Source organism: Neoarius graeffei, chromosome 20 (assembly GCF_027579695.1).
Source record: "Neoarius graeffei isolate fNeoGra1 chromosome 20, fNeoGra1.pri, whole genome shotgun sequence".
Lineage (NCBI taxonomy): Eukaryota > Metazoa > Chordata > Actinopteri > Siluriformes > Ariidae > Neoarius > Neoarius graeffei.
In genome coordinates, this window is record NC_083588.1 from 40,393,315 (window position 1) to 40,417,652 (window position 24,338).

Genomic DNA, 24,338 nt, shown 5'->3' on the forward strand with positions numbered 1-24,338 from the left:
GTTCTCTGGAAATATTCCTGAGCCCATTTTGTGATTTCCAATACAGAAGCATGCCTGTATGTGATGCAGTGCCGTCTAAAGGCCCGAAGATCATGGGCACCCAGTATAGTTTTCCGGCCTTGACCCTTACGCACAGAGATTCTTCCAGATTCTCTGAATCTTTTGATGATATTATGCACTGTAGATGATGATATGTTCAAACTCTTTGCAATTTTACACTGTCAAACTCCTTTCTGATATTGCTCCACTATTTGTCGGCGCAGAATTAGGGGGATTGGTGATCCTCTTCCCATCTTTACTTCTGAGGCTACGTTTACATTACGTCGAATCAGCGGATCATCAGATTAACGTTCTTAAAACGATTCGCGTTGACACTAAAACCGTTAGCCGTGCACACAGCAACGCCAATACGCGGATACGCTCGGCTCCGCAGGCATCCTGCGCTCCAAATCACTCCGCCCTGAACAGCGAGTGCCCTCTGGAGGGTGCGCACTCCGGCCCTGCGCAGCTCACACAGCGCGCGAGTGAAGTGAACAAGCCACGATTCGGGACTGAGCCGCTGTGTGTGAGATCCCAGCGCAGATCACTTATTACTTGCAAGTGGAAGGATGGCAAGCCTAAAGACAATCATAACTACACAATGGGCAGTATTTGCATCAGTATTTGCAGTATTTTCATACTTTTATACTCTTTAATGAAAGGTGATACAAGGCGGAAGTCTGCGCCGTTTTTCAGCAGTCGTGTCACATGACCAACGCCAGCGAATCAGGAAGGTGGATGTCACAGTGACGTTGTCCAATGAGACGCCAGCTAGAGCTCAGCACAGCGTATTCGCGTATTCTCAATGTTTACACAGCACCGGAGCTGATACGATCTAGATTGAATACGTGGACGCTGGCGGATTCCCGTTTCCCCGCTTTTTCAGGGGGGTTAATGTAAACGGACAGTGCGTCCGCGAAGAAAACGAGACAGATACGGTCTAGTGTAAACGTAGCCTGAGAGCCGCTGCCACTCCAAGGTGCTCTTTTTATACCCAGTCATGTTAATGACCTATTGCCAATTGACCTAATGAGTTGCAATTTGGTCCTCCAGCTGTTCCTTTTTTGTACCCTTAACTTTTCCAGCCTCTTATTGCCCCTGTCCCAACTTTTTTGAGATGTGTTGCTGTCATGAAATTTCAAATGAGCCAATATTTGGCATGAAATTTCAAAATGTCTCACTTTCAACATTTGATATGTTGTCTATGTTCTATTGTGAATACAATATCAGTTTTTGAGATTTGTAAATTATTGCATTCCGTTTTTATTTACAATTTGTACTTTGTCCCAACTTTTTTGGAATCGGGGTTATGTGTATATATATATATATATATATATATATATATATATATATATGAGTGTTTAGTCTATGTCTAGTTCTTATCTAGAGTGTTTATACTGTTTATATTGTTTGAGTGCTTAGTCGATCTAGTTCTTATCTAGTGTTTATACTGTTTATATTGTCTGAGTGTTTAGTCTGTCTAGTTCTTATCTAGAGTGTTTATACTGTTTATATTGTTTTTTTTTAATTATTCTATTTTTATTTGTATTTATTGCATTGCCTGTTTGCACTGTGGGTCAGAGAGGACTGAAATTTCATCTGTGCTGTATGTCGAGCATGTATAGCATATTTGACAAAGTTGACTTGACTTCTGCATGCTGAGATGCTTTTCTGCTCAGCCCGGTTGTAAAGAGTGATTATACAAGTTACTATATCCTTTCTGGCAACTTGAACCAATCTGGTCATTTTCCTCTGACCTCTCTTGTCAACAAGACGTTTCCACCCACAGAACTGTGGCTCACTCAATGCTTTTTGTTTTTGCACCATTCTGTGTCAACTCTAGAAACTGTTGTGTGTGAAAACCCCAGGAGATCATCAGTTTCTCAAATACTCAAACCAATCCATCTGGCACCAACACCCATGCTACAGTGAAAGTCACAGAGATTGCAATTTCTCCCATTCTGATGTTTGAAGTGAATGTTAACTGCAGCTCTTGATTTGTATCTGCATGATTATACATTGTGCTGCTGTCAAGGGATTGGCTGGTTAGATATTTGTGTTAATGAGCACTTGAACAGGTGCACCTAATAAAGTGGCCAGTGAGTGTATATGGAATAATATGATAAACAAAAATGTGGAGGGGAAAAGTAGACGGTGTTTACCTTGGTGACGCTTTGCACACTATTGGCATTATCTTAACCAGCTTCATGAGGTAGTCATATGGAATGCTTTACAGTTAACAGATGTGTCTTGTCAAAAGTTAATTAGTGCAATTTCTTGCCTTCTTAATGTGTTTGACATCAAATAGTAAATAATAAAAAGACAGTAAATGGCCCTGTTCCACAACTGTAGTAGTCCATATTATGTCAAGAACCGCTCAACTAAGTGAAGAGAAATGACGTCCATCATTACTTTAAGACACCACGTGTCTTTTAATTCATAAAAATAAAGAAAAAACATTGAATTAGAAGGCGTGTCCAAACTGTTGACTAGTACTGTACATCATTTTAACAAGCAGGAGTGCAGAAGGGCACCCATGTCATACATTTTACCATTTTCTCTTGAATTAGCTGTCAATTGTGCCAACCACCTCATATGTTGATCAGTTTCACTGGATGTATTTTGAGCATGGCTGCACTGTAAGTGATTTACCACGTTAGAATTTTATCAACACAGAACCAAAACAATCTTTTACAGCTCTTCAGATATGTAACTTGAACCCGGTGTTTACTGAAAACATGACTGAGTCGACTCATTTGAGATCTGATTAAGTGACTTAATTAAAGTGGGATCTGATGAATTAAATCACTTAATTTGTGGTCATTCACACTTTGGTTATTGACATTTCTGAGATATTCTTTCTTTAAAGCAATTCCTTATTTGCTGTCTTATATTGAAAATAACATTTTGCAACCTGTGGATTACATCTGAAATGAAATGAAAAAAATATATATACTCTGATGAACTTTAATACAGTAGACATAAGGTATTCAATGGACTCCTGGTCTCAATAAACACAATTTGTAAAATAAAAGTTCAGCAGAAATTTAAAAACTGACTCTAAATTGAGAATATCCGGTGACTTTTATTAATTAGACAAAACCTTTTTTATTTTTTCTTTATTATTATTATTATTATTTTATTTTTTTTTTTTCCTTACAAGACCTTAGCTTTTTCTGCCTGACAGGAAACCGGAAGTAGATGGATTTCATTGGCTCTCGGTGGGCGCTGGAGTTAGAATGATGCCTCTGATCTGAGGTCAGGTGTAATATTTAGTTTGAGTGTTTTGTGGGCGGGAAAACTGATCCTGTATCAGAATTAAAATGAAACTGCACTTCCGGCTGCTAGTTAACGGCGTTCTGCTTTGTTGTTTGCTAGCAGGTGGATTAGCGGTGTGACTCAGGCGATGTGAAAAGCATACAACAGTTTAATGTGATGCTTTTCGGAGAGAGAAAATAGTTTATATATATTTCAGAAAAGAGCCAGGTGTGCTCGAAGTGGCGGGGATGTGGGAAAAACGCAATGGGAAACATTTTCGCCAGGCAAGGACGTCCAAGCCGAGTAACAGAGCAGGACCGGGCTATCTTGGTACTGTTCATTCAGTCATGCTGATTCCTGCTATAAAAAACATGTAACATTTTATTTTTGTGTGTGTGTAACGCTAATTAAACACCACTAAAGGAATTACTATTCGTACATAAACAACTGCATGCGCTGGGGATTAGTCAGGTGCAGGGGCGTCACTAGACCCAAGACCATACTGGGGCACAAAAGGGGCACAGGAAATGTATGCGAAGCGCGCGAGCTAAAAATTTTGCATTATATTTATATTTTTTATATAATATATATTACATTTTATGTAATATATATTATATTTTATGTAATATATATTTATATATTGATATTTATATTTAGAAACGGCCTGCTTAAAACTAGTCACTAGAGCTGTAAAACTCAAAATGATTACGAGGACACTGAATCCAGGTCAATCATTTAATAATAACAGTATGAATATTTGCAACATTTGTGATAATAGCAATGTAATACTTATACTGTTGGTAATATTGTAAAAGAACATATTAACATACAATACAACACCGCCGAGTTTTTAAACTCAACCAAGAGTACTTAATGGCCAACAGTATTCACACTTGATACCTTTTAAATCACCAAACATATCTTTGTAAGCACACGCATTTTCAGCATTGAACATCTCTAAACACAATCCAAAAGCCTCTAAAAGCACCACTGTGTGTGTGTGTGTTACAAAAATGACAGTGGAATTACTGTCTACTAACCTGTAAACAGTTGAAAAACACGGAGAGATGGTTTCCCCTGCTCTGAATTTCATTGCATCTGAGGGCTGCTGGAGTCTGCGGTCCCCATAGCAACCAAGATGTTACTCATGTCACGCGCACACTTTTTTCACATTGCTTAGTGTGCGCGAGGCCAGCCAAAACTACCAATGTAAAAGCATTGTAGATGGTCTTCTTCGCGCATCGGTTAGCCTACCCCACGTTATGAATTCATTAAATTGCAGCTATTCCCAAGTTTAAAATTCAGAGCGTTTCGTCACTGGATTTTTTTTACTGGGGCACTACAGATCTATACTGGGGCACGTGCCCCAGTAAAATACCCCTGGCGACGCCGATGGTCAGGTGTCCTATTTAACAGACCCTGGGATTTAAAGGATAGTCAGGAACGCTGATCTAACTGAGCATGCTGTTATTGGAAAATAATCAACCACAAGGTGCTGTGATGCAGCCAGGAAGTGCATCAACACTGAAACTACTTATTTTCCAACAACAGCACGCCCCATTGTGTTTTATTCCTTTTATACCATATTAGTTTTCCAGCACTTAGAATTCTTGTTGTAATTTGAGAATCAATTGAATGAATGTTGCCCTACAGGGGAGAGAGAGGAGGTCACCCGCCTCCCTCCCTGAAAGCACGGCCAATTTTGCTCTCTTGGGCTCCCAGACACAGCTGGCTGTGGCATCATCAGGATTCAAACTAGCGCTCTACAGATAATAGGGAGAGCACTTTTCTGCTGTGCCACCCGGGAGACAATAAGGCAAAAAAAAAATTCAGCGACAACTTAAAGCGACAGATTTACATCTGAGTGCTGATACTAAAGACTCTTTCTATAAATTAAGTTAAATAAATATGTCCTCACAGTCAGTGTCACTATATCAATGATTACATACATGTTATTTACCAGCTGGGAGGTCCGTATCGTGAAATACCATGACCGAGGTCTTGAAAGTACTGAGCGAGACCTTCTGGGCCGAAGTCAGTATTCAAGGCCGAGGTCACGTTATTTCACCATACAGACCGACCTTAAGCTGGTAAATAATATATTTATTTTTTCTTTAACAAATTCTAACGGAAAATGAGAGCGCCCAAAAGGGAAAACCGAGCCGAGGCGAGCCGCCATTTTGAATCCTCATTCACGGCTGTAATGCAAATTGCTTCGTCCTCGGTATACAAGTGCACTTCCATGGCAGGAAAAAAAAACCTACATTTTGCCACCTATGTAGTTCCCTATTTAAGCCTCGGTCACAACCGGCTGTACGTGCTCCTATGACCGGTCTACATGCAAGAAACGCATGGAGGGCGCGCGTGACGTGCTGATTTTCGAGCCGCAGACCGGCTGCAGAGGTTCTTTGTCATGTCAAACTACGGGCGCTTACGTTTTTTTCAGGTTGCAAGACAAACTTACGGCCAACGTGCGTCTTTCTCCACGAACAAAAAAAAACCGCAGCTATTTGGGAAACGCCAAAAATCGCACCGCCAAAAAATCGTACATCCGATTGTGACCTAGGCTTTATACAAAATTGAGTCATTCAGGATTCAGCCATGTTTTTGCTCGGCGTTATCAAGTTAGAGGTTTTTAGCTTTCTCCTGAAATGTTTTCTTTTATTTCTTCTTCCTCAGGGTAGTAAAACTCGCTTTCACTGTGAAGACTGTCGTTATCGCTATCCATGCTGTAAAATTAATGCTATTCTCCTGAGAAATGCTGACAAAAATTTATAAGATTTGATAATCTTATAAATAAATCTTATAAAAAAAGATAAATGTTGACAAAAAATTCTACTACGTTTGTTGTTATTGTGAACGAGTGAGTCACCAGGGGTCTGTACCATAGGATACGGACCCGCTCGCCAGCCAATCAGAGCGCAGGATTTGATGAAAACTGCACTGGGAAAAAAATAAACCTAATTATTTAAAGAAATAAATTTTTACATTTAACAGTTATTCCATTAGATCAAGCCGTACATGAGCTGATAGCCGATGATGCACGTAGTGCTGAGTCGGCTATAAGCCATGTACGACGAGATTGAGTGGAGTGGGGATTAGGGGACGTTCCACCGAATGGGTGCCATTTGCTTGTTGTACCACTCCCAAATTAAACTTAATTTGTTATATCTTTTCAACACTGATTATAATAACACACATATTTAACTATTCAAAATGTTAAAAGGCTACGTTATTTTTTTTTACAAGGTTTGGAAGTCAAAGATGGCTGCATTTTTTTCAGTCCTGAAAATTAGCCTAGGATTAGCTAATACATGGAATTAAGCCACACGGCGTCATCGCTAATAGCATGACCACACTTAGCACATTCTAGTGATTTACCAAAAATCTGTATTTTTAAAATAAACAAATATCATCTAAGAAATAATTTAAGTAACAGGACAGTATGTTGACATTGACCTTATCCGTCAAAGTTAAAAAAATCATCAAATATACAAAAAAGTAAATGAGGGAACTAACTTTTGGTCTTCCCATGACCTTCAGAAGACACAACTGATGTAACTTCCTGTTGAGCATGTGATTTATGGAATGTTCCAAATTTGTCAGATGGGGTAATATGTTTGGGTAACAGGACTGAGTGAAAATCCAGGGACACGACTAAAATGTGTATTTTAACTAAGATATTGTGGATTTCTTATGAAAAAAATATATTTAAGCCATGGATAGGATATGGAGTCACACAACAGTGCAAAAGAAATACTGTTTCTGAAGGATTTTAATCATAATATTTCATAGTTAAGTATAAAGTTAGAGTGCGGGGACAGGTAACACATGCTATTTTTCAGTGTTTTAGGTAGTTTTTCTTAATCCTTACAATTATATATCTTAAATTTGAAATCAGGTCAATGCGCAGGACATTCTGCGTAATAAGGAAATGTATTTTAAAGTACATTTTTATGTGCATTTATATATATAATTTTCTAGGGACGGAAATGGCACCGGTGGAATGGCTCTTAGTTTCGATCCACATTCACTGGATTTTGAGAAACGGAGCATTTTTTTTTTTTGCAAATTTGATAAGTAACTTTATACAAAATGTCCAACAAAATTATTTCCGCTTAGGCAGACTTCTTAAAAACCTATCAGTGGCTGCACGAATTGACTTTTTAATTTTTTTGTTTTTGTAGAAAGTGCCGTTGTGCTAAGATATAGAATAGCTTCAGACATTTATTGCATTCTTGCTTGGACATTTCAGTTATGTAATTTTCAAACTTTTTTGAGCTTTTCAACGAGCCTTAAAAATAATTCCGCAAATTTTAATGCTTAAAGATGAAGAATACAAACAAACCGGCGAAATGATGGTAGCAATTTGTGAAAAATGCTATTATAATAATAATAATTCTTGAAAAATAAAAAAAGATATGTTCTTAGTATCAAATACTTTCATTTCATATTTTGTTGCTTTTTTTTGGGGGGGGGGGGGGGGGGTTATTTCTTCCTTGGTTGGTTTAGCAACACGCTCCGCCATTTTGTTTTTCTCTACTCATGGTATATGAGCCTAGTAGTAGAGTAGCCAATTTGAGTGTGCGATTGCTCATATCCAGTGAATGTGGAGATGTATATAATTAATACAGAAATGGTAATATTAAGAACAAGGGTATTAATATAAACCTGTGGAACTACCATCAGAGCCATTAAGAAAATTAATCAACACCTTCTGACCAATCAGAATCGAGCATTTAGCAGCACTGTTGTATAAAGTCAAGGTTCCACTTGCATGCTAGCAGGCTAATTCAATCAGAGTAGTTTAGTCTGTTTGAAAACTGCAGTGATTTGCATTATTATTCTGATATATTGGTTCCAGTGTCTCATCTTAAAAATGATTTCTATCACGTCCTTATTTTCCTTTCTTTTATTTTCAGCAACTAAAACAGCAGCGAGATAAACTGAAGCAGTACCAGAGAAAACTCACTGTTCAGCTGGAGAAAGAGAGGCTTCTCGCCAAACAGCTGCTAAAGGATGGGAAGAAAGAGTAACTTTAATAGAGTTTAATTTCTCTTCTCTCATATACTGTTAAATTGGGCCGTTCAAAGAGGACGATACTAAACGACAACATTACAGCCAAGTGTTTTAAAACCTTTTTGAAAGTGTAAATAACTGTAATAGTTATGTATTGTTCCAATTTCAGAGCACCAGATAAAACCTCATCCGAGCAACTTTACCAAGATGATCTGTGTGGCTCATTTCTAAGACCTTTATAATTATTAAAGTGTTGCATGCAACAAGGATCAAGATTAGTTTCCATTATAAATAGGTTTATAATGGATTATAGAGTGGATTATAATGGTAGACTATTCATGGCAAGTAGATTGAAGTTGATGACCGATTCCTGTGCTCTTGTGGTTGTAGAAGAGCTCTTCTGCTGCTCAAAAAAAAACGCTACCAGGATCAACTTCTGGACAAGACTGAGACCCAGATAAGCAACCTCGAGCGCATGGTGAGAATCGTCTCCTGCTCTCCTGAGACTGCACTAATGATCCAAATGAGCGACACGCTGAAGAGCACTTTACTCTGTGGACATGTCCTACTTTTTTTTTTCTTTTTTCCTTATTAAAGTAGCAGAACACAGTATGCCAAAAGATACTAATGTGCATACGTGCTCTCTTTGTAGGTCCAAGACCTTGAATTTGCTCAGATTGAAGTAAAGGTCTTGGAAGGTCTGAAGGTTGGCAATGACTGCTTGAAAAAAATGCATGAGGTGAGCAGCTCACGTGAAGGCTAGTGGGTTTTGTGTCTGTGTGTGCACGCTTAATCATGAATGAATTATGAAGTATCATAACTGTTTCTTGACAGATGTCTCTTGTTCCATATTCCAGAAAAATAATCTGTGGACTCAAGAAAGATTTGTTTGGCAGAGTCTCTGTAGGGGCGGCACGGTGGTGTAGTGGTTAGCACTGTTGCCTCACAGCAAGAAGGTCCTGGGTTCGAGCCCCGTGGCCGGCGAGGGCCTTTCTGTGCGGAGTTTGCATGTTCTCCCCGTGTCCGCGTGGGTTTCCTCCGGGTGCTCCGGTTTCCCCCACAGTCCAAAGACATGCAGGTTAGGTTAACTGGTGACTCTAAATTGACCATAGGTGTGAATGTGAGTGTGAATGGTTGTCTGTGTCTATGTGTCAGCCCTGTGATGACCTGGCGACTTGTCCAGGGTGTACCCCGCCTTTCGCCCGTAGTCAGCTGGGATAGGCTCCAGCTTGCCTGCGACCCTGTAGAACAGGATAAAGCGGCTAGAGGAGAGGAGACGAGATGAGTCTCTGTAGGGTCTACTGTTTCCAAATTAAGTGATTTATAGATAAAGAACACAGCTTTAAAAACCAAAAACACTTGCTAAAGAATTTCTAACGGAGCAGGGGTATGCTGGTTTACCCGTCCGTCTGAAACACCCTTTTCCTCAGCAACCACAATTCATAGCCACTTCATGCTTGGTTCTGAGCTTCGGCTTGGGGTTCTAGACCGTGTCACGGTTTTCAGGTCTGTTGCTCATCAACTTCTTGTTTACCGACTGAATGTATTTACAAAACATCGAGGGTGGATTTACAAAATTTTCGTAACACTTTTCTCAGCAACTACAGTGGTGCTTGAAAGTTTGTGAATCCTTTAGAATTTTCTATATTTCTGCATAAATATGACCTAAAACATCATCAGATTTTCACACAAGTCCTAAAAGTAGATAAAGAGAACCCAGTTAAACAAATGAGACAAAAATATTATACTTGGTCATTTATTTATTGAGGAAAATGATCCAATATTACATATCTGAGAGTGGCAAAAGTATGTGAACCTTTGCTTTCAGTATCTGGTGTGACCCCCTTGTGCAGCAATAACTGCAACTAAACGTTTCCGGTAACTGTTGATCAGTCCTGCACACCGGCTTGGAGGAATTTTAGCCCATTCCTTCGTACAGAACAGCTTCAACTCTGGGATGTTGGTGGGTTTCCTCACATGAACTGCTCGCTTCAGGTCCTTCCACAACATTTCGATTGGATTAAGGTCAGGACTTTGACTTGGCCATTCCAAAACATTAACTTTATTCTTCTTTAACTGTTCTTTGGTAGAACGACTTGTGTGCTTAGGGTCGTTGTCTTGCTGCATGACCCACCTTCTCTTGAGATTCAGTTCATGGACAGATGTCCTGACATTTTCCTTTAGAATTTGCTGGTATAATCCAGAATTCATTGTTCCATCGATGATGGCAAGCCGTCCTGGCCCAGATGCAGCAAAACAGGCCCAAACCATGATACTACCACCACCATGTTTCACAGATGGGATAAGGTTCTTATGCTGGAATGCAGTGTTTTCCTTTCTCCAAACATAACGCTTCTCATTTAAACCAAAAAGTTATATTTTGGTCTCATCCGTCCACAAAACATTTTTCCAATAGCCTTCTGGCTTGTCCACATGATCTTTAGCAAACTGCAGACGAGCAGCAATGTTCTTTTTGGAGCGCAGTGACTTTTTCCTTGCAACCCTTCCATGCACACCATTGTTGTTCAGTGTTCTCCTGATGGTGGACTCATGAACATTAACATTTAGCCAATGTGAGAAAGGCCTTCAGTTGCTTAGAAGTTACCCTGGAGTCCTTTGTGGCCTCGCCGACTATCACACGCCTTGCTCTTGGAGTGTTCTTTGTTGGTCGACCACTCCTGGGGAGGGTAACAATGGTCTTGAATTTCCTCCATTTGTACACAATCTGTCTGACTGTGGATTGGTGGAGTCCAAACTCTTTAGAGATGGTTTTGTAACCTTTTCCAGCCTGATGAGCATCAACAACACTTTTTCTGAGGTCCTCAGAAATCTCCTTTGTTCGTGCCATGATACACTTCCACAAACATGTGTTGTGAAAATCAGACTTTGATAGATCCCTGTTCTTTAAATAAAACAGGGTGCCCACTCACACCTGATTGTCGTCCCATTGATTGAAAACACCTGACTCTAATTTCACCTTCAAATTAACTGCTAATCCTAGAGGTTCACATACTTTTGCCACTCACAGATATGTAATATTGGATCATTTTCCCCAATAAATAAATGACCAAGTATAATATTTTAGTCTCATTTGTTTAACTGGGTTCTCTTTATCTACTTTTAGGACTTGTGTGAAAATCTGATGATGTTTTAGGTCATATTTATGCAGAAATATAGAACATTCTAAAGGGTTCACAAACTTTCAAGCACCATGGTACAAATCACAACTGCTTGATATTTGGTACTGAGCTTCAGCTTGGGGTTCTATACCATGTATACCATTTTCAGGTCTGTCCCACATCGACTTCCTGTTTACCGACTGAATGTATTTACGAAACATCTCATCTCATTATCTCTCGCCGCTTTATCCTGTTCTACAGGGTCGCAGGCAAGCTGGAGCCTATCCCAGCTGACTATGGGCGAAAGGCGGGGTACACCCTGGACAAGTCGCCAGGTCATCACAGGGCTGACACATAGACACAGACAACCATTCACACTCACATTCACACCTACGCTCAATTTAGAGTCACCAGTTAACCTAACCTGCATGTCTTTGGACTGTGGGGGAAACCGGAGCACCCGGAGGAAACCCACGCGGACACGGGGAGAACATGCAAACTCCACACAGAAAGGCCCTCGCCGGCCATGGGGCTCGAACCCAGGACCTTCTTGCTGTGAGTAGACAGCCCTAACCACTACACCACTGTGCCGCCTTTACGAAACATATAGGATGGATTTTGACGGTATTTCAAGAAGGAGAATGCTGTTTCAAAATGAGTTTATCAGGATGCTGTTTGAAATCCCTGGCGAGAACACTGCTCTTTTACTTACTTGTTTCAGAGTTAATTATTTGTTGAAGTCAACATTCATAATAAGCGTCCTATTCCTTTGATTGCTCGCGTTCTGATATAAGCGAGAGCAGCGGGATACGCAAGTGAGCAGTAGCTCACGGCTGATCTTTTTTTCATTAGTGAAGTCACGGTGCTTTATTTTTCCTGAGGAAATGCCTTGCGTTTAAAACATATCTCGTCTCCACAGGCACTGTCCATTGAAGAAGTGGAGAGAATAATGGAGGAGACGCAGGATGCCGTAGAATATCAGAAGGTTTGTCCTTTTTATAATCACTGACAGTATATGTGATGAGTGCTGCCCCAGCGTTGCGACTTTTCTCTTTTCTTTTTTTTTTGTCATGTTTGGTGAATAAAAAGGTTTTGTTACACGTAAAAATGAGCCGGTGGCGGCAGTGGTTTAAAGTAAAGAATAAAAAAAACAGGGTGTGCTGTTATGGGAAAAGAATCAACGACAAACTGGTATGATGCAGTTCCCACCCGGACGTTGATTATTTCCCAAGAACAGCACATCTCAAACTGTTTAATTCTTATTCCACAGTGAATTTGCCAATGAATACCTTTTTTTTTTTTAAATTAAAAAAAGAAACGTCATCCTTTTTAATAATTATTCAACGAAGGTGAAGTGAATATCCGTGAATAATAATCAAGACGAAGTCGAGCTTATTATTCACCGATATTCACTGAGCGTGAGGTGGATAATTGTTAAATATAAATACACAGGTGATTTATTTTTTAAAAATGATTTCAATATTCAAAAGCAGCATGCAAATGTAATAACGGCGCGCGAAGACTTGTGTCGCTTATCTCTGCCGAGTCACATAAAATACTTTGCTTTGAAATTGATAAAATAAATCACAATTCCACCTTCACTTTGAGTAATTTTAGAGCAAACTTCAGAGCATCTTTGGTGCTTTTACGAACAGCATTTTCTTTCATAATTTGTAATTCTTCCTCACTTACGGTGACGAAGCGATCGGCCGCCATTTTGCCGAGTCGTTTGAGGTGGTTATTGAGAAATAGTCTGAATCTCTTGACCAATCAGGACGCACAATTTTCTATAATCACCTCCGTATTTCTATTAAATCCATTTGTAATTTTTGGCATTCTGAAACAGTCACAAAACATTCCAGTATACAGCTTACATTATAGCAGCTATAAACAGCCGTTCCCTGACTAGTCTCTCTTTTTTTTTTTTTTCCTTCTCTCACTTAAAATGAATAAGACGGTTAAATACTGTACAGCTTGACGTGTTCGAGAATCTTCACACCCTTCCATCCTGAAGACATGGTGGAAAACCGAACGTTACAGCTTTAACTCTGACTCTGATAAAGCACCGACAGCAGAGACTCCTTCCAAAAATGCTATCGAAACATCTTACAGCAAATTTCACTATACCAACAATTACACCCAGGTTTAATCCGTTTCTGCGAGTCCCTGTGGAAGGTGTGAGTATAGAAATGATAATATGTTAGAACGAGCGCATTAATACAATATAAACCTTGCAGCTGGGACTACTGTCAGAGCTGCTGTTATTACGAATAATAATTGAAAATCAAATCAACACCTTCTGACCAATCAGAATCGAGCATTCAACAGCACAGCAGTATGACTAAGGTTTAAAGGAGAAATTAAGGCAAATTTTTTATCATCAAAATAATATTTCTCTCATTTTATTAAATATCGGAATGCATGTTTGATAGCTATTTTGTCGCTGCTATAGCAAGTTCTGAGTGTTTGAAATATGCTCTGTAATATCAGTCCATATGTCAAAGTGATGGCCGTAAACGAGATTCGTTGAGACCTGTGCGAGACATCGTAGGACGGAAGTAAAACGTACAGCGGAAATCAAATGCCGCTTTTCCACTACAAACGCGGCTGAGTTGGGCTGAGCCGTGCCGTGCTGAGTTGGGCTGAGTCGAGCTGAGTGGGGCTGTTGGAGTTGCATTTCGACTACCACCGCGCTGAACCGTGCTGGCTGGAAGTGGGTGGACACATTGGGTGGAGTTAGCGAAAGTGGGTGGACGTCATGTGATGTCGTTAAGCGGTGCAAACAGTGACGTCAGTGATCTTTTAAGCGGTAGTCTCACGACCCGGATAGTAAACAATAAACATGGAGGACATGGAGTCGTTAGTGTTGCTGGTCTTGGTGCTGTGGCTTGTTGTCACCGACAACGCCAACAGATACTGGCAAGAGCGTATAGATGAGGCGAGGCGCATAAGGCTTCAGAAATTCTCGTAATTCGTAATTATTCTTCTTCCGGGTTTACGGTGTTTACAGATCCCAGCGCGCTCGCGGGGCGTGTGTGGGCATGTGAGGACACTCCTCCTCACCAATCAGTGCACAGGGGAGTGTCTGCTCACGCCCCCAGCCCCACTCGGCTCGGTTTGGCTCGCTTCAGCCCCACTCCAAAACCGTGCGAGTTTTGGGTGCTAAGCAGGGCTGAAGCGAGCTGAGTCGTGCTGTTTTGAGATAGTCGAAACGCGAGCCGTGTCGGGCTGAAGTGAGCTGAAGTGAGCTGAAAAAGGGTAGTGGAAAAGGGCCAAAAGTGACCAACATCTGCCAACGTTGTCAAAAGATGTGCGCGTCCTCTTTCGCATGCTGGCGTAATCAAGCCGGAAGTTGTTTGTTTTGATAGCAATCAGGAAAGTTTGAAACAAGTAGGCAGTAATCGTCATTTAAACTCGTGTTTTGTGCAATATTTCGTTTGGGGAAAACAGTTTTCAAAATGGCAGCGCTGACACCTGGCTGACACTTCACGTTTCGAAGTCTCGCACAAGTCTCGTGAAGATCGCGCGGATAAGCGACGCCTGCCGTGGACCAAACTAAATAAATTCAACATGGCTAAAAACCGAACAGGCCGATAAGTATAATATTTAATTGCAATTAGTTGCCAATACGAGTCACGATATAAGGTTACTAAAACCGAAAATGTAATTGAATAACATGTTAATTAAGAAATAAAGCAAGTTTAAAAATGACTTCAGTTCTCCTTTAATACTAGCACCCACACAGTTGTGGATATAAATGCTTGACCTTTTCTGAAAGCTCTTGGACAAACACTTGTTTTAATTTCAAGCTTATACATGCATTATATTTTGGTCTTACTTCTAAACTGCTTTAAATAAAATGGCCTCTGAATGAACAAATATAAAGATGAACATTATACTGAGGATTTGTATCAGGGCTCCTGTTGGTGTAAATATCTTGGTACTGGTTTTAGATTAAATTGAACACGTTTGAAGCATTTCATACTGCAAACGTCCGACAGCACCGAAGACGTGAACATAGGACGTCTTTGTTAATGATTGATGTGGTTGTGTTATTATTCTATGGCATGAGCTACTTCCGGTAAAATCGTGCGCTCTGATTGGTTCCTTGGCGGGCAGAATTTTCCCGTCATGCCCGTGGGCGATTACGGACTTTCTTTCCAAGGCGCTGGCTTTCGATGTTACAAAAAAACAAAACGATCAAAAAAAATTAATCAAAACGAAATCAAAAACATCTGAACCACCAAAGGCAAACAAGTCACCGAGTTACTCAAGAAATGAGCAACAAAGAGCATTCAGAAACCACTAACCGCGAACAGAAATTCAGTTTTGAAACTGCTAGCCGTCTATTCTGCATGCGTGACTCAACTGCGTTACAAATGTGATGTGACTGAAAGCAGCATCACGCCTCATTATAATAACCGTCTATTTTAATTTTAGAAATAAAAAAGGCCATATCATAAACTCCTTTTTATTAACCTTGCTTGATCGGTCTTTATGTAAAGACCGATCAATCGATCAAGGGATCCCAGACGTCTGCTATTTAGCGGAATTCTGCTATTTTCTAGCGAAAGTTTTTTTTTAAATCTCTTGTATATCCATTAAAAATATGTTTAAGTAAAATGACCAGCAGAATACGTTCTGATTTGGTTTGCTTGTTTAGCGACGTTTTCGTCGGCTTCGTTTGTTCTCGTTGACATTCGGGAACGCTCTTCTTCTTCTGTCGATTTATTGGCGGTTAACAATCGATGTGTATTACCGCCATCTACCAGGCTGATCAGGAACACTCGGAAGTTAAATTGATGTAAATACCGCGAGACTATACGCGATAGAATGAGAAAACAATATGGCTGCGCCCATTTGCTAGAAAACATGTTTTAACTCCGTTCGTGCTTTTGTTTCTAATGTGCTGAACTTAATTCAGAGCACTGCAGGAACATCAGAAAAGCAGAAGGAAAGATCAGAGAAACAAAAACAGAGAAAACTGGAGGAAAGACAGAATGCACCCCAGAAAAGAGCATTAAATTCCTTTGCAGTGAAACCTTTCAAAAAGAGAAAGGTTTAAATCAAATATCTCCAGTATTTGCTGTACATGTATATACCTAATATTACTGAATCATTGATTTCTGCTCATATTCATGATTTTTGAAAAATGAATGTGGCTTATATTAGACTAGTTTTGACATTAACTTGAAACAAAAAAATAAACAAATGAGATGAACTATGGATACTATTGTTATATTATAACAAAATCAGTGGGATATTTAGGCAAGTATATTCTTCAAAGCTACATTTTTGTCTAATTTTTATAATTTTTTTTTTTGCCACTTACGTCATTGATTACAAAATATGGTATCAAATAGATCCACATTATTGTTAAATTCTGTTGCTTTTCTATGTTAAATCTATGTAAAAAATGTGTTCTATAGCATCTTTAAATGTTAAAATCTCAACAGCTTCAGGCAGCCCCCTTGACCCCTGCTGATAGTTTCTTACATTCCTCTATTTTTTTTCAATTACTGCTGGGATCCCTGTTTACAGGAAAATATCAGACCGAGGTATGATATTTTCCTGTAAAGACTTCGCGCCAAGTTAATAAGTAGTTAATATTCGTATAGCGATTTAGATATTTACAAACATTACAAATTGTCTCAATATTTGTTTACCAGGATAGTTTTAACAGATCAATATTAATGTGGCTTCCATGCATGTCTGAATGTAACCCCTCCAGCAAATCGATGACATGCTGGCAGGCTCCCTGAGTCAGGAGGATGAGGAGGCTGTGCTGGCAGAGCTGGAGGCCATCACTCAGGTGCGCTTATCCCCATCAGAGCAGGCGTCTGCTTATATTTCGGCTCTATTTTTTTCCTCTCACTGGCTCAAACAATCTGATTCTCTCTCTCTCTCTCTCTCTCTCTCTCTCTCTCTCTCTCAAAGGATGACGATGTTAAACTTCCTGAAGTGCCCACTGAGCCCTTGCCTGCAGTGCCCAAGCTAGAGAAGGGTGTGAAGCTTTTAAAGATTAAACGCAGCATTACTTAAAACTACCAGTATGTGGCTCCCTCTCCCTCTTTCTATCTTTCTAACTTTCTGCTCTGGTCTTGGTTTTAGAGAGAAAACCAGCTAAAGTGAAGCAGGATGGAGAGATTCTGATGGCATAGTAGCTGATGGTCTTGCGATATGGGTTGTGCTCAGCCTCCGCGCATACGAAGAAGAGAGCACACTGTAAACACACCATTCTTTCCTGTCAGCTCTTCCTGTGACTTTTCTTAAAACTGACTCTAAATGTATCGTATGTACTGGCTTTATTTATTAGCACGAAGGTAAAAATGTCTGATTTTGTACAGAACCACTGAGCTTGAACGGATCACCACCGTTCAGTTTGCATCTGTCAGCTGTGAATCATACACTTATGATTCACATAATTATGATGATGGTGGACCTTTTATACAACTATGTGTGTGTGTGGGGGGGTTGATATTGGAAGATAAATTAAATAGAAACCCATTACACAATCTTGAGGAAGAAAAAAAAAAATAACGGAGCCAGGAAATGAAGGAACTTTGTGATCTTGCACAACATGAGACTGTGATTTGAAGTAAATGATCACAGCTTGTTTTCTTTGCATACGACTCTGGCTGTGTTACCTTGTAATATGTGAAACTGACCCTTTCGTGTAAGTAAAATCCATGCCAATTTTGAGGAAATGAGCGTTTGGGAGTCTGTACTAATAATACGAGCACCTGAAAGATAGCGGTCCTTTCTGTCAAACAAATCAAAAGCTTCGTCTGAGTGTGTATGCCTTTTACGTGTACCGGTATATATAATTTTCCTTGCATGAATTTCTTGGCAAAACATCCACGGCTTTGTGGCTAAAGTAAGTAAGCTCTACGTAATTGCCGTCTTCTGCCGTGATTATTTTTCCACTCTCAGTCATCCTTGACCAGTAATCTGCTTTAATTATTGCTCTTTGCTTCGACCACTGGAGCCAGTATTCTTATCAGATGTCCATATTTGTTCTTAAGATAAGAAACGTACAACCCTGATCTCTAAGGCATAAACACAGTGCACTGCAGTAACATGGAAAAAAACAGTACGCCTGCTTCAGATGGCACTCCATCATACAGCTAGCAAAAAGCCTTTGAAGCTGGAGGAGGCACACAAGTTCATATTCAAATTTCAAGATGTTTATTGCATAACCCATATTCTTGGGGGATCCAAGAAATTTGAGAGTGTAAAGATTTGAGAGTTCTTTCCGTTTCCTCACTTCATTGCTACCATAGCAACAAGCAGCAGTATCAAATGTGATGGCAATGATGTTATGTTCTTAGCTGCTAAAGTGTCTCGTGGCGAAATGAAAAGTCCTTGATTCTAATGGCTGAGAGATGCTTGGCAAAACAATCAACTGATTTTTCAGGTTTCTCCAGTGTGGAGCACTTCTTAAAAGAAATGCAATAAACCCAATCCAGCAGGGATACATCAAGAGTGATGGAACATGATTAGTGATTGCACATACACCAGCCCGCTTTAATAGTGATAGCCCTGCTCTTTCATGCAATTATCCAATCATATAGTCTCAGAAAATAAAGTCCGTTACTGTACCTTTAGGGCTACAATGGCTTGTCAGTGCAGCAGGACCCTCTAAGGTACTTATTTGTACCATTTATATACTGCTTGGGAACATGTACTGTACCTTTTTGGCCCTACGAAGGTACACACAGTTACCCTGAGGTCCAATAATGAGCTCTAGGGGGTACCGGTGAGTGGCCTAGTGGTTAGCCTGTCCGCCTCTCGATCGGGAGTTCTACTCACGGTCGGGTCATACCAAAGACCATCATAAAAATGGTGCCTACTGCCATCTGGCAAGGCACGCTGCAATACAGATGCAAGTGGGACTCCCCACTTGCATCTGTATTGCAGCGTGCCTTGCCAGATGGCAACTCTTGCGGTTACCAGAGGACTAGTCCCCCACTGTAACCCTAGCTATGTAATATAGGTGAGAGGCCGAAGGCTACAAAACGGAGATCGGCGCCACCAAACCCGCCATGTATGGTGCGGGAAGGACTTTGAGGGGGTACATTAGTGCGAATTGTACTTCGGGGGACAGAAATGGACTCCCTACTGTACCCCTGTTTCTGACAGTGTACAGGTCACAAGTTTCAGTTTGTGTTCAGATCAGAACAAGACGTTGGGCTGTTATGAATATTTCAGAAACTGTTGATCATAATTTCATACAGAACTCTGTAGAATTTATATAGAATACTGTGGGGGGGGAACATCTAGCAAGAGGCAGCTCTGCAAACAGAAACACCTTGTTGAGAGGGTCAGAGGTGAACGTACTGAGCTGATGGGTCGAGCTGACAGGAGGACTACGGTAACTCAAATAACTACTGTTTACAGCTGTACTGAGCAGAAAAGCATCTCAGAATGTACAACATGTTAAGCCAAACGGGCTAAAACAGCAAAAGATGATCTGCAGCTACAATCCGAAGCCTTGATGGGCAAAGCTCATCATACTCAGGCAGCTCGTTCATTCATTTTCATCCATTGCAGGTGAACGGGAACCAGTTCCAGCTGACACTGGGTGAGGGGCAGGGTACACCTTGGATAGGTTGCTAGTCTGTCACGGGGCTAACACAGAGACACAGACAGGCATTCACGCCCACCTTCATACCTATGGGCAATTTAGAGTAGCCAATTGACCTAATCTACATAATATAGATAGATAGATAGATAGATAGATAGATAGATAGATAGATAGATAGATAGATATGTGAAAAGAAAAAGACACTGTACAACATAAAATAGAATTTTAAAACATCCCAAGAACAAGCCGACTATACAATACACAGATAAAAATATAACTCTCTCATATATATATATATATATATATATATATATATATATAAAATGTGCGCGTGCACTTTGTACATGTGACTGTGCCTCAATAGTGCTAAAAACTGCAAAATTGGCAGTATTGAATGGAAGATAAATAAAAACAAATAAACTCTAGGGTGGCACAGTGGTGTTAGCACTGTCGCCTCACAGCAAGAAGGTTCTGGGTTCGAGCCCAGTGGCTGACAAGGGCCTTTCTGTGCGGAGTTTGCATGTTCTCCCCGTGTCCGCATGGGTTTCCTCTGGGTGCTCCGGTTTCCCCCACAGTCCAAAGACATGCAGGTTAGGTTAACTGGTGAGACTAAATTGACCGTAGGTGTGAATGCGTGTGTGAATGGTTGTCTGTGTCTATGTGTCAGCCCTGTGATGACCTGGCGACTTGTCCAGGGTGTACCCCGCCTTTCGCCCGTAGTCAGCTGGGATAGGCTCCAGCTTGCCTGCGACCCTGCACAGGATAAGCGGTTATGGATAATGGATGGATGGATGGATAAACTCTAGTGGTCCAAAATAACTAATGGCAGTAAACAAATAAGCGGTGAGTTATTGTACAGGATGGTGGCTTGGGGCAGGAAAGATTTCTTGTATCGGTCCCTCTGACAGTGAAGCTGTAGGAGAAGGTGCTCTGCTCTCTGTCCAGTGTGTGGTGGAGAGGGTGATCAGGATTATCCATGATGGATAGCAGATTGTGGGAGACAACCCATACAGGCACAAAGAGAACATGCAAAGTCCACACAAAAGGGCCACAGTCAGCCATGAGGTTCGAACCCAGAACCTTCCTGCTGTGATGTGACCACGCTAACCACTGCACCACCATCTCACCCACCTGGGCAGTTGAAGACTGAAGGGAAAAACAAAACAAAACACCATCCCATGTTCCTTGTCCAATCTTTTGACCCTTAAGTTTCAAACTGCAAGCCATTTTCACCTCGTGTGTTTATTCACTCCTCTGACTTCAAGAAACTCTTTCTTCAATATTATTGTTCCCTCATGGTTGCCATGGTTACTGAGCCTAAGCAGGTGGGGAATGTGAACAGGTACCGTGAAGACACGCCTTGTGGGTGGAGCTAAAGCAAAATGGGTGTGTTTTCCAAACTGAGAGATGGTGTTCCATCCATCCATTATCTCTAGCAGCTTTATCCTGTTCTACAGGGTCGCAGGCAAGCTGGAGCCTATCCCAGCTGACTATGGGTGAGAGGCGGGGTACACCCTGGACAAGTCGCCAGGTCATCACAGGGCCGACACACGGAGACAAACAACCATTCACACTCACATTCACACCTACGGTCAATTTAGAGTCACCAGTTAACCTAACCTGCATGTCTTTGGACTGTGGGGGAAACATGCAAACTCCACACAGAAAGGCCCTCGCCGGCCACTGGACTCGAACTCAGAACCTTCCTGCTGTGATATGACAACACTAACCACTGCACCAGCATCTCACCCACCTGGGCAGTTGAAAACTGAAGAAAAAAACCCCCACCATCCCATGTCCAATCTTTTGACCCTTAAGTGTCAAACCGAAAGCCATTTTCACCTCGTGTTTATTCAGTCACCTGACTTCAAGAAACTCTTTCTGCGCGGTGGTGTAGTGGTTAGCACGCTTGCCTTACAGCAAGAAGGTTCTGGGTTCGAGCCCGGTGGCCAACGAGGGCCTTTGTGTGTAGAGTTTCGCATGTTCTCCCCGTGTCTGTGCGGGTTTCCTTCTCCAGTTAATCCGGGCTGAGGGGCCCTTGAGCGAGGCGCTGTTCGCATGGCTGCTCAGTGCTCTGGGTATGTGTGTGTGTTCACTGCTTCAGCTGGGTTTCACAAGTGTGTCTCATCTCATTACAGGGTCGCAGGCAAGCTGGAGCCTATCCCAGCTGACTACGGACGAAAGGTGGGGTACACCCTGGACAAGTCGCCAGGTCATCACAGGGCTGACACATAGACACAGACAACCATTCACACTCACATTCACACCTACGGTCAATTTAGAGCCACCAGTTAACCTAACCTGCATGTCTTTGGACTGTGGGGGAAACCGGAGCACCCGGAGGAAACCCACGCGGACACGGGGAGAACATGCAAACTCCACACAGAAAGGCCCTCGCCGGCCCCGGGGCTCGAACCCAGGACCTTCTTGCTGTGAGGAGACAGCGCTAACCACTACACCACCGTGCCGCCTTCACAAGTGTGTGATGAATAAAGTTGTGCTTGCTTTCTTTTTCAATATTATTGTTCCCTCATGGTTGCCATGGTTACTGAGCCTAAGCAGGCGGGGAATGTGAACAGGTACCGTGAAGACACGCCTTGCGGGCGGAGCTAAAACAAAAAGGGGGCGTGTTTTCCAAACTCTGTGTGTGTGAGAGAGAGAGAGAGAGAGAGAGCGTGTGTTGTCCTTTTCAATTACCGCAGGCAGCACGCTGGGCGCTTCTGAGCTGCAGCTCCTGTAGAGCCAGAACAGCGAGTTTCTGTAGATATTACTCAGCTTTATTCTATTCCTATCGCGTTTAGGAGGTGAAAAACAAACCCAGGACGTGTTTCGGATAAGCCTTTTTTCTTTAGAAGAGAGTGTTTATGGTTTGGACTGAAGATCTCACCATGTCTCGTACCGACGACGTTCACCGCGTTACGGAGAATGTCTACAAGGTAAAGGAGCTGATGATGCGCTCTCGGTCACACCTCACAGAGCAGGCTTTAGGAATTACTGAGGAGTTAATTTAGACCTAAGAACATGTGGAAGAATAAGAGTGCTCAAGTAGTGTGGCTGCAGGGTGCGTGCGTGCGCGCGCGCGTCCACATGTGTCCACATGTGTCCAAATATCAATAATGTTCTTGTTGGGTGTTGGGGGAAACAAACAAACAAACACAAGCTGTTAACTGGACAAACTTGTTCGCATAGCATACCTTATTTTCTATTAGGATGTGAGAAGGATTTAAAAACAGCTTCATTTGCTTTTTTGCTTAAATGTCTTTTTTTTTTTTCCTGCCTTCATGTCAAGCTCAGGGCTTGGCTTGGCTTGGCTTCATTCCTGCCGTTCCTTTACAGGTGTGTTAGAAACGACCTGCTGTGTTGCAACAGGTTTTTTTTTTTTAAAGTCAGTTCAACTCTGCCCTTAGGCAGTTTCACATCAACTCACTCACTCCCCAACTTGCTCCTTTCTCTTGATTAAGCAGCAGTCCTCCTGTGAGAGCTACATAAGCCTGTTTAAATAGGGCAGCTGAAGTCCAACACCTAAAACGAGGACAAAGGAACTATTCTGAGAGCTCAACCCCAAGCGAACGTGTCCTGTATCCTGTAGGGTGTTGCCTTGTGCGTTCCACTGGACACAAAACACCACCTCGGCGTTTCCCTTCTGTATTTACTTTTCTAGCACTGTCGCCTCACAGCAAGAAGGTCCTGGGTTCGAGGGCCTTTCTGTGTGGAGTTTGCATGCTCTCCTCGTGTCTGTGTGGGTTTCCTTCTACAGGCCAAAGACATGCAGGTTAGGCTAATTGGTGGCTCTGAATTGACCGCGAGTGGGAATGGTTGTGTGTGTCAGTCCTGCGATGAGCTGGCGACTTGTCCAGGGTGTACCTTGCCTCTCGTCCATGGTCAGCTGGGATAGGCTCCAGCTTGCCCGCGACCCTGCACCGGATAAGCGGTTACAGATAAAACAAAAACTTTTATCAGTCTGTGTGATCACTACATGAATTCAGCTCTATTTGAACACGTTTTCTTGGCTGACAATTTTTTCCAGCATCAGGCCCAAATACGAACAGAGCACCAGGAATGACGTGTTTTTGTATTTCCTCGCCTAGCTTGACAACTACGATGTATTCCTAGATGGTGACGATTGAGAAGTTCTAGACCCTCCTCCCCAGTGACATGAACGATGATTGGTTGAGGTCAAACTTGTACTGTTTCCAGTCTCCTGACCAAGAATTGACAAGAATGTATGGCACTATGATTGCCTAATCTGACCTGGTGACTATCGCGAAAGACAAAAATGTTATGTAGTCTGATCCTGGTATGAGTCATGTCATAGC

At 41.6% G+C, this 24,338-nt stretch overlaps 2 protein-coding genes across 8 annotated transcripts in view; both read left to right on the forward strand.

Moving 5' to 3' along the window:
* The first annotated feature begins 3,398 nt into the window (after window positions 1-3,398).
* Window positions 3,399-18,142, forward strand: chmp6a (charged multivesicular body protein 6a). Of its 2 annotated transcripts, none has more exons than XM_060902608.1 (8): window positions 3,399-3,627; window positions 8,220-8,329; window positions 8,707-8,794; window positions 8,969-9,055; window positions 12,355-12,420; window positions 17,167-17,247; window positions 17,373-17,439; window positions 17,547-18,142. In XM_060902608.1, exons 1-8 carry the CDS (start codon window positions 3,562-3,564, stop codon window positions 17,594-17,596), a joined length of 615 nt encoding a protein of 204 aa, XP_060758591.1. In that variant the 5' UTR covers window positions 3,399-3,561; the 3' UTR covers window positions 17,597-18,142. The 2 variants fall into 2 exon arrangements, with proteins under 2 accessions (XP_060758591.1, XP_060758592.1); XM_060902609.1 differs by having other exon boundaries at window positions 3,399-3,581.
* Window positions 18,143-22,684: 4,542 nt separating this feature from the next.
* The window catches only part of baiap2a (BAR/IMD domain containing adaptor protein 2a), a 175,431-nt gene continuing 173,777 nt past the window's right edge, over window positions 22,685-24,338 (forward strand). For 4 of the 6 annotated variants that reach the window (XM_060901711.1, XM_060901715.1, XM_060901713.1 and 1 more), the window contains exon 1: window positions 22,686-22,958. In XM_060901711.1, the coding sequence (XP_060757694.1) occupies window positions 22,887-22,958 (72 nt within the window). In that variant the 5' untranslated portion in view covers window positions 22,686-22,886. Of the gene's footprint in view, window positions 22,959-24,338 lie in introns of all 6 variants that reach the window. The other 2 variants (XM_060901710.1, XM_060901716.1) reach the window with 1 other exon arrangement.

What these genes read in the sequence shown, in the direction of transcription:
- chmp6a (XM_060902608.1), top strand. Translation starts at nt 3,562, where the DNA reads ATGGGAAACATTTTCGCCAGGCAAGGACGTCCAAGCCGAGTAACAGAG. An exon ending in ATGCCGTAGAATATCAGAAG is followed by an intron (nt 12,421 to 17,166) that starts GTTTGTCCTTTT and finishes TAACCCCTCCAG; the next exon opens with CAAATCGATGACATGCTGGC. An exon ending in AGCTGGAGGCCATCACTCAG is followed by an intron (nt 17,248 to 17,372) that starts GTGCGCTTATCC and finishes TCTCTCTCAAAG; the next exon opens with GATGACGATGTTAAACTTCC.